This window comes from Sinocyclocheilus grahami, unplaced genomic scaffold (genome assembly GCF_001515645.1).
Source record: "Sinocyclocheilus grahami isolate Dianchi unplaced genomic scaffold, SAMN03320097.WGS_v1.1 scaffold1325.1, whole genome shotgun sequence".
Classification (NCBI taxonomy): domain Eukaryota; kingdom Metazoa; phylum Chordata; class Actinopteri; order Cypriniformes; family Cyprinidae; genus Sinocyclocheilus; species Sinocyclocheilus grahami.
The window spans coordinates 232862-243274 of NW_015506504.1; the positions used below are offsets into that span (position 1 = coordinate 232862).

The 10413-nt window shown below is 37.5% G+C and overlaps 1 protein-coding gene across 3 annotated transcripts in view; it reads left to right on the forward strand.

Moving 5' to 3' along the window:
• Positions 1 to 1881: 1881 nt before the first annotated feature.
• Positions 1882 to 10413, forward strand: part of LOC107569234 (gastrula zinc finger protein XlCGF57.1-like) — a 14188-nt gene continuing 5656 nt past the window's right edge. Inside the window, exons 1-2 of one of the 3 annotated variants that reach the window (XM_016255264.1) lie at positions 1882 to 1930; positions 1998 to 2239. In XM_016255264.1, the coding sequence (XP_016110750.1) occupies positions 2071 to 2239 (169 nt within the window). In that variant the 5' untranslated portion in view covers positions 1882 to 1930; positions 1998 to 2070. Of the gene's footprint in view, positions 2240 to 10413 lie in introns of all 3 variants that reach the window. The other 2 variants (XM_016255265.1, XM_016255266.1) reach the window with 2 other exon arrangements.

Sequence of the window (10413 nt, forward strand, 5' to 3'; positions counted from 1 at the left end):
TTTATAGGATATCCACAGTGTTGGTGGTAACGAAGTCCCTTCAGCTAACAAGTTTTGTTCCCAGAACGTTAGTTTTTGGTTCCCGATGTGTTATTTTTTATGGTATGTGTTTGGTTGGCCAGGAAAGTCTTCTTAATGGAAGTAAAACTTTAGTTTTTGGTTTGTATATTGTTATTTTAAATACAATTTATTGTAATTTAAGGTTCCCATAACACAGGTATGACATTTCCTTAACCTCTTTACTCCGATGTGATCATCCTGCTGTATGTCAGTAATCATCCTGCACACCCATGACCCAGTATACCCTGCTGAAAAAAAACAAAACAATAGCAACCACAGAAATTCTAATGGTTTCCGCTACAAATACCATTACAAACATTACAAACCATCATCATTTTGGGACACATTCCATTAGGATAACCCACAGGCACCATTACAGTTTCCATTAAAACCAATACAAGTTCCATTATAACCAGTAAAACCATTACTAATTTTAAGATGGTGCCTATATATTTTATTTATTTTCTTTTACAGCAGGGTAGTAGGCTACAAGCAGCATGTAACATGATCTGTCTGGATGCCTAATCATTATTATTTAAAAAAAACATATATTGTTTTATCTATTGTTTAATTAATTAAAATACTCTGAACACATTAACAATCATATGTAAGATTAAATAGGATTAACTCTGTCCATTAATGTATGATTATGGTACCCAGATTTATTCATCACCAAATAAAAATGACTTTAACACAATAAAGTTATGGCTCTGAATTGGGTCTCACAGCTTCTTGTAAAATTGGAGTGGATATAAAGCAATATCCTCTTTAGTTATTCTCTTCACCACAGAATCTGCTGTTAGACACTGCAAAATGCAATCAATTTCAATATCAAGTTTAATCCTCAAAAGCAGCTTTTCAGAAACATCTTCACAATCTTATTTTGTGGATATGGAATTCACATTATCGTTCAACTGTTTAAGTTTCAGATATTTAGATGGACACATAACCCATGGTTGTCTTTCATGCTAATGCTGTTTATTATTTTGGATTTAGATCGTTTTATTTTCATATTTCAAATAGTTGACTAATAAATTAGCGCGTTTTTCTCTATTAATCTTCACTCACAAAGACTGTTGATAATGATCAAATACCACGTGAGTCTATAATTTTAATTTATTTGTGCAGATCGGCTTTTTTTAAAGGAAAACAAATCCTCGCACCTTTAATTTTCCCCGTATTATTCCCTCTTCACACTCCAGTCCAGCGAGTGGCGCTAAATGCGTTTGTTTGCCAAACACCATTAAACCTCAGAGGAAGAAGTTTAGTTTCACCGTGCTCTCTGTTGTTTTGTAGTGATGCTGGCTTAATACAAACTGTTAGAAATGTTGTTTCTGTAAGTATAAAAATACTGTTTTTGAATCAGGTCAATAAATACCTGTAATATTCTCATCCTCACAGTCGTGACTAAGTTATGAAGCAAGCAGGTATATCTGGAGGAGTATCAGCTAAACTGAGATCTGCTGCTGTGAAGATGGTGTTTGTTAAAGAGGAGAGTGAAACCCATGGTTGTCTTTCATGCTAATGCTGTTTATTATTTTGGATTTAGATCGTTTTATTTTCATATTTCAAATAGTTGACTAATAAATTAGCGCGTTTTTCTCTATTAATCTTCACTCACAAAGACTGTTGATAATGATCAAATACCACGTGAGTCTATAATTTTAATTTATTTGTGCAGATCGGCTTTTTTAAAGGAAAACAAATCCTCGCACCTTTAATTTTCCCCGTATTATTCCCTCTTCACACTCCAGTCCAGCGAGTGGCGCTAAATGCGTTTGTTTGCCAAACACCATTAAACCTCAGAGGAAGAAGTTTAGCTTCACCGTGCTCTCTGTTGTTTTGTAGTGGTGCTGGCTTAATACAAACTGTTAGAAATGTTGTTTCTGTAAGTATAAAAATACAGTTTTTGAATCAGGTCATTATCATCTTTATAGTCGTGACTAAGTTTTCAAGCAAGCAGTGATATCTGGAGGAGTATCATCTTAACTGAGATCTGCTGCTGTGAAGATGGTGTTTGTTAAAGAGGAGAGTGAGGAGGACACGAGTGAACCAGAACCCCGGAGAATAAAACACGAAGAACCAGAACCCTGCAGAATAAAACACGAGGAACCAGAAACCTGGAGAATAAAACACGAGAAACCAGAACCCCGTAGAATAAAACTCAAGGAACAAGGAGGTTGGTCTTTATTCTTCATTCATCTTTAATGACTGTTTGTGGCACATTTAGCGTACAAAGCTTTAACCCTCTGGGGTCTGACCCCGCATCGCATTCTTCTGAGGTAAATTCTTATTGAAGCATATGGGTAGCAAAATTCATTTTGAAATGTAATATGCAAAATGGTAATGTATTTCTGTATTTAAATTTAAAATTTCCCATGCATATGTGCAAAATGAAAATTAAATTATATAATTTACATTTGCTATTATCTACAATAGTTTTATTATGTAAATTAAAAACACATTTTAACGCTTTATAAGTTGTAAAATTAAAATGAAATTTTATTACCCAAATTAATTTGATATTTTTAACATGTACAAGCAAAAACTGTAGCAAAATTTTAATTTAAATGCCATTTTTTTCTAAATGCATTTAGACTTAGGGGTAGGACACTTGGGATTGCATTTTCATCATGTAACGCAGTGTTACAATGTGCCCCATCTGCGCAACTGGAATTTAAAACTGGTTAGTGTCTTCTGCTAGTAATCAAAGCATTAAAAAAACTATCTGAACTGATAAATAACAGATTGGAGATTAAAATAATAGCAGATTTGTCTAATTTTAAATGAATAATAAAAACTGAGATAAAAAAATTTACTTAAGCCAGAATTTAAATGTTACTATGGTAAAATAAATATTCAAACCACGTGTGTTACAACTAACACCCCGTTACTTTGTGCATCGCACTCCCCTATATTATGGCACGCGTCACACTTCTCTAGTAAGTTTTGTCTGTGTGTGAAGACAGTAGCGCAAATCCGTGAATGAATGTTCTGAAGTGAAATAAACTTCAACGGAATAAAGTTGAATTGAACTTTACTGTTCAGTTCACTGATGTCAGACTCATTTTGGATGGTAAAGTTTATTGTTAAATTGTTAAATGCCCTTACATATCTCTGTCACCATTATAAGTGTTTGATCACCACATTTGAGAGATCATTGCAAAAAATGTGTTTATGGATATATTCTGTTTATGTATAAACTGTATTCTATATATAGTACCAGTCAAATTTTTGGACACACGAATGGGAAAGTGTCCAAACATTTGACTGGTACTGTACTACAATACGCACCAAGAATATTGGCCTATATATCGGTATCTGCCTTTTTTTACCCCCTAATATCGGTATCATATCGGCCCCAAAAAAACCATATCGGTCGGGCTCAAATTGCCATATCAATTTGAGCCGGATTCAGACCCCTAGAATATTGAACAAGAGGATCGCGCAGAACCTTTGCACGCACGCATATTGTAAGACATATTATAACATGATTTGCAGTGAAACTGTTATACAGTCTTTTTTTTTATTTATTTTTTTATTTAGTTTACAGAATTTATTTATACCATAGTCCAGTGTTTCCCACAGACTTGCAATCTATTTGTGGTGGCAAACTCATTCTCTGCCAGCAGGAGGCACTGTTGGAGTGGTAGAGATCCAGGTTTCCCCGGTAACGGCTGTACACAAAGCAGCGCTCAGCTCACAAACGCTGCTTTATCAGACATTACATGCAAGATTAAATGAAAATGACATCCAATTTTCTGAAGACAGCTGGTTTCCTTCAGAAATACAGTGATATAAAAACACCCACACTCAGTTTATGGGAAACACTGTAGTCTCATAATTGAAGTGTAAATTCTGCAGATTCATTGTCCAGTATTGTACTGTCAGCAATTTATTATAAAAACGTTTTCATAATTGTAACATACATATTTACATATGTAATTATTCAGGTGCATGTGTATGCTAAAACCTTAGTAAAAAAAAAAAGCAGACAGGCTGAATTTCGCTCTCTGGCAGCAGGTGGCGCTTATGGAACGGAGGGAGAAATGCCATCAAAAGTCAGTTCCCTTCAGAAATACATTCATACCCCAATATTTCAATTTTTTCTTCTAATAAACAGTGAGTTTGCTTTGCCTATCAGCTTTTATTTTGGTGGAAACTGCAGCTGAGCTTTTATTTTGGCTTCCAAAACACCAACTTCTGTGAAAACAGGCTTACAATGAGATGTGGGAAACACCGGCTCACGAGCTGATTGCGTGAAAAAAGTGCGCGCTTGGCTTTGAAACAAGCAGCTCAAACAGACTTGATGAGGGGATAAAGCCATACGCTTTATTTCGTTTGACTGAGACTTACCAAAAGCAATGGCACGAAACACGTTAAAGACATGTTATGATGTAATGAGGAGTATCATCAATATATTTTCGGTTTATTGTGAAACCGTGGCGGCACAGATTAGACTGTGGTGGGCCGCCACAGACTAGTTAATGAATGGGAAACACTGCGCACTGATTCATCACACATTAAAGAACATCAGATCGGAATATTTCAAGAGTGATTTCTATGAAAAAGGAAGTCCACTGTCAAGCACTATTGGATTAACAGCCCAATGGGAATACAGGGAGAAAGAGAAGTCCAAAAAAGCGTGGACAGAAATACAACAGCCCGGTGAGAGCATGGAATATTCCATCCTTCACAAGCAATCCCTATTGACCCATATTTCATCAGAATACATTATTATTACCGAGTACTGGCACAAGCCCGCGGCACTCACCAGCCGAACAAAGTGCTCGGTGACTTTGAGGTCTGGGATCTTCAAATAAACCCCAGCTGGGAACCATGGGGACAGGGAAGTGGAATTAACTGCTATATTAGCTGACCTTCATCCTGTTGTTTCTCCAAACTTGCCTGGTGGGGGCCCCTCACTTCACCGTAACCAGGGTCTCCCAACTCAACAATGTGGGCATCTCCCTTCGCGGCGGTACATAGGACTGTCAGGTTTGCTGTGCAAACAAGACCCAGTTCTGCCAAAGGATTTCGCTCCGACATTCCTACATAATTCTTTCAGCTTTTCTCACTCGGCTTTCTTCACCTCTGCCAGCGCTTCTGGATGATGGAAGAAATGCAACTCGAGATGAAGCCTGGGTTGTTGCTATATGTACAAACCCAATTCCAAAAAAGTTGGGACACTGTACAAATTGTGAGTAAAAAAGGAATGGAATAATTTACAAATCTCATAAACTTATATTTTATTCACAATAGAATATAGATAACATATCAAATGTTAAAAGTGAGACATTTTGAAATGTCATGCCAAATATTGGCTCATTTTGGATTTCATGAGAGCTACACATTCCAAAAAAGTTGGGACAGATAGCAATAAGAGGCCGGAAAATTTAAATGTACATATAAGGATCAGCTGGAGGACCAATTTGCAACTTATTAGGTCAATTGGCAACATGATTGGGTATAAAAAGAGCCTCTCAGGGTGGCAGTGTCTTTCAGAAGTCAAGATGGGCAGAGGATCACCAATTCACCCAATGCTGCTGCGAAAAATAGTGGAGCAATATCAAAAAGAAGTTTCTCAGAGAAAAATTGCAAAGAGTTTGAAGTTATCATCATCTACAGTGCATAATATCATCCAAAGATTCAGAGAATCTGGAACAATCTCTGTGCGTAAGGGTCAAGGCCGGAAAACCATACTGGATGCCCGTGATCTTCGGGCCCTTAGACGGCACTGCATCACATACAGGAATGCTACTGTAATGGAAATCACAACATGGGCTCAGGAATACTTCCAGAAAACATTGTCGGTAAACACAATCCACTGTGCCATTCGCCGTTACCGGGTAAAACTCTATAGGTCAAAAAGAAGCCATATCTAAACATGATCCAGAAGCACAGGCGTTTTCTCTGGGCCAAGGCTAATTTAAAATGGACTGTGGCAAAGTGGAAAACTGTTCTGTGGTCAGACGAATCAAAATTTGAAGTTCGTTTTGGAAAACTGGGACGCCATGTCATCCGGAATAAAGAGGACAAGGACAACCCAAGTTGTTATCAGCACTCAGTTCAGAAGCCTGCATCTCTGATGGTACGGGGTTGCATGAGTGCGTGTGGCATGGACAAACATTTGATATGTCATCTGTTGTATTCTGAATAAAATATTGAAATTTGAAACTTCCACATCATTGCATTCTGTTTTTATTCACAATTTGTACAGTGTCCCAACTTTTTTGGAATCGGGTTTGTATATTTACAATAAGATGAAATATGATATTAAAGTTGGCATGAAACAGAAGTAGCAATTGTCTTTTTTTTCTCTACTGTGACATCTATCTGAGTGAAACAGCATCTGAAATGAGAGGGCGGGGCTTGATTTCGCCCTTCGGGAATTGATTGGAAGTTGGGGCGTTGCTAACAAAATGGAGGCAGATCTGAATGCAAGTTTGCAGTTAGTTGTGGGGGGATTTCGCTCCACTGGATTCACCGCCGACACCCTAACATGAAGAATTTTTTTATTTATTGAGGATGACAAGGACGATCAATGGCACAAAACATGCCTAACAGTGTGCATGAGAGACTGCCTGAATGACTGAGCGCGTCCTCCATCAAGTTGTCATATTCATTAAAAAAAATGTGTTTGCAATGTCCTAAGACTAATGTTGTGGTAATATCCTAATATCCTTAAAATTTTTAAGGGTAGTGTACTGTTCCCATGGCTCGCATCAGCACTGGTCGCGTTGATTTCTATAAAGTGAAGCATCAGCTTCAGCTTTTCCCCCTGTCATTTATCCCAGCGTTTACACCTCACGTCACTAGCTCCACCCTCAAGTCATAGCTCGTGACTGGAAGAGAGGATGAGTCGTTTTGAGGGGGAGGGGAGGTTAATGTTTTTGATTAAAGATTACGAGGGCACATGAATTTTAAAAAAAGAATGAAGTGCACGGATAAAGTATTTATAATAAACACTACAGTATTCCATTAAAAAAATAAGAATTTTCAATTTTGATTTCATGCCAAATTTAAACACCACTGCCTCTTTTCGTTTTCATTTAAACACATTAATAGCCACAAAAAATTTAGTTCAGGGAAAGTATACACTAGGGATGTCAATGATTTATCAATGATCGATTAATTGTTGATAAGAGATGCAATCAATTAAAGCTATCGATGGTCGATTAAGCAGTTTAATTTTGGGCTGCGTGCGGCTTATGCGCAAAACACGTGCGAGCGACTGTGAGTGATGGTGACGGTATATAAATGCATCATAATTACAAATTAAGCTTTTAATGTGATTTAAACTTTAAAAGTACATTAAAATAGAAACAACACAAAGTTCTTCAACATGGAATGCAATAGAAATGTAGTAACAGTCATTTCCCCAGATAATTGTTTCATATTTGAAACAATTAGGTGAAGGTTGCAGGGCCGTGCGGGACACTGCGGGGGAAGGATTCATTCCTACAACTTGTTAATTCGTTCCTACGACTTATTTATTTGTGGCCACTGTCCATGTTTCATTAGTTTTGTTCCTTAACCCATGATTTAACTAAAATGAGGGAACAAATTAATACATCGAACGAATTCTTAATTCATGGCCATGAAATCTTTAATTTCCCTTCCGTATGTTTACCACAGTAAAAGATGCGAAAACAGTGATAAAAAGTAAATGACAATAAAATAAACCTGCGAAATTAGAGGGTTAGACGGTGAGGATTTAGGAAAAGAAACAATGCCTAAATATTATTGCATTTGTGGAAATTCGTGACCAAGAACAAAGTCGCATTAATGTAGGCTACATGGGCTCAAACGGCATCCAAAAGCATGGTCACGATGTAAGATTTTACGATGTAAAGACTTTTGCAGATTATGTCTTATTCCAAAAATTGAGTTTATGTTTCAGCTGTTCGATCGCACCGGCGCCTCGCGTGCACACACCCCACATATTCTAGCAATTCAAACTTACATCACAGTCTGTTCATTATCAAAATAAAACCCAGTCAACCAAACATATAAACGGTTACACTGCTGTTATGCCAAGGACTTTTTTGCTCATGTGAAGAGGATGATCTTTTCGCTATATGCGAATGCATGTAAAGTACAAGCCTAGTTTATATTATAAATAATAGTTTAACATTCAAATACATTGCGAATATGGAAACATTTGGATTTGTGCCGAATGAGACGTGAGTAATAACCTCCAAATACATCTAGCCAAACCCGCGCTCGCACTGTCTCGTATGCAAGCATGCACTGTCACGATCTAATGCACTGTAAATGCCGGATTTTTAAAAACAAATAGGCCTACCGGAACGCAAAAATTTTAAATCCGACATTTTCCGGAACAGGATCCAGCAGGATCAAATTAAGTAATGGTCATAATACTCGCATAAAAATGTTTCATGTTAGCAACAGTGTTTTTTGTTGCAGCAGCGCCGATGGAAGCGGTTCACTGACTGCGCAGCACAGCCACACGCGCCACAGTTATGTTTGGGATAATTTTATTTTAAATGACATAATGTCAGTTGAAAACATTGCAATAGTGTTTTAAAATACAATAACGTGCACCACGAAACCATTTAAAGAGGCGCGTTCAGCGGTCTCCGTGTCGGGATGAGAAAGTCAACAAAGTAAAACGATCTCAAACGTACGGCGAGCTCTCTTCATTTTATCAAATGATCATAATCAGATCTATTTATTTTACAATCCTGCTACTAGCATTTTATTCAGACTAAAACCCCTTTAATTCGGGTGCGAAAACGGGGTTTTTTTTTAGTGGCTTTTGCACATCCTGTCATGCCAGTGACTGCGTGCTGCTGCAATAGACGCATTTTGCTGCATTAAGGTTAACGATTAATCGATTAATTGATCGTTAATTTAAACAACGATCAATCATGGAAATGATCGAAAATTGACATCCCTAGTATACACATTACAATGAAACTATATTATATCAAACAGCATTGCCTCTTTTCTGTTTCATTTAAACATATTAATAGCCACAAACATGTGGTTTATGCAACGCATTCACACATTACAATAAAACAATCACATCAAACACCACTGCCTCTTCGTTTTCTTCAATGTATACTTAACAAAACAAATTATAAAACACAACCCTCTTTTCGTTTTCATTTAAAAAATATAAAACATATTAACGTGGTTTAGGCAATATGTCCACATACTCTGATTATCTTCACTGTATGAATAATAAAATGAAATATTTCATAAAGCACAACTGTACCTTTTTTGTTAAATAGCCTATCAGTTTTAATAATAGCCACAAACATGTGGTTTATGCAACGCATTCACACATTACAATAAAACAATCACATCAAACACCACTGCCTCTTCGTTTTCTTCAATGTATACTTAACAAAACAAATTATAAAACACAACTCTCTTTTCGTTTTCATTTAAAAAATATAAAACATATTAACGTGGTTTAGGCAATATGTCCACATACTCTGATTATCTTCACTGTATGAATAATAAAATGAAATATTTCATAAAGCACAACTGTACCTTTTTTGTTAAATAGCCTATCAGTTTTAATGAACAATAATAGCCATTATAGAAGTATACAGTATCTCGCAGAAGCGAGTACACCCCTCACATTTTTGTAAATATTTTATTATATCTTTTCATGTGACAACACTGAAGAAATGACACTTTGCTACAATGTAAAGTAGTGAGTGTACAGCTTGTATAACAGTGTAAATTTGCTGTCCCCTCAAAATAACTCAACACACAGCCATTAATGTCTAAACCGCTGGCCACAAAAGTTAGTACACCCCTAAGTGAAAATGTCCAAATTGGGCCCAACGTGTCTATTTTGTGCGCCAACCATTATTTTCCAGCACTGCCTTAACCCTCTTGGGCATGGAGTTCACCAGAGATTCACAGGTTGCCACTGGAGTCCTCTTCAACTCCTCCATGACGACATCATGGAGCTGGTGGATGTTAGAGACCTTGCGCTCCTCCACCTTCCGTTTGAGGATGCCCATGCTCGGCCAATCCATCACCTTTACCCTCAGCTTCTATAGCAAGGCAGTGGTCGTCTTGGAGGTGTGTTTGGGGTCGTTATCATGTTGGAATACTGCCCTGCGGCCCAGTCTCCGAAGGGAGGGTATCATGCTCTGCTTTCATCACCAACTACAAGACACCATCCCCCAGCACTGCGGCCAGTCAACAACTTGGTGAAGACCTGAATAAGTTTTACTGTAGATTTGAAACTCCCAGTCTAACACCCCACACCCTCTCTGAACATCTCTCCACACAACCATCAACACCTCCTGCAACCCCCCTCTCCCCCACTCCTACGTTTCAGATCAGTGAGGATGATGTGCGCCA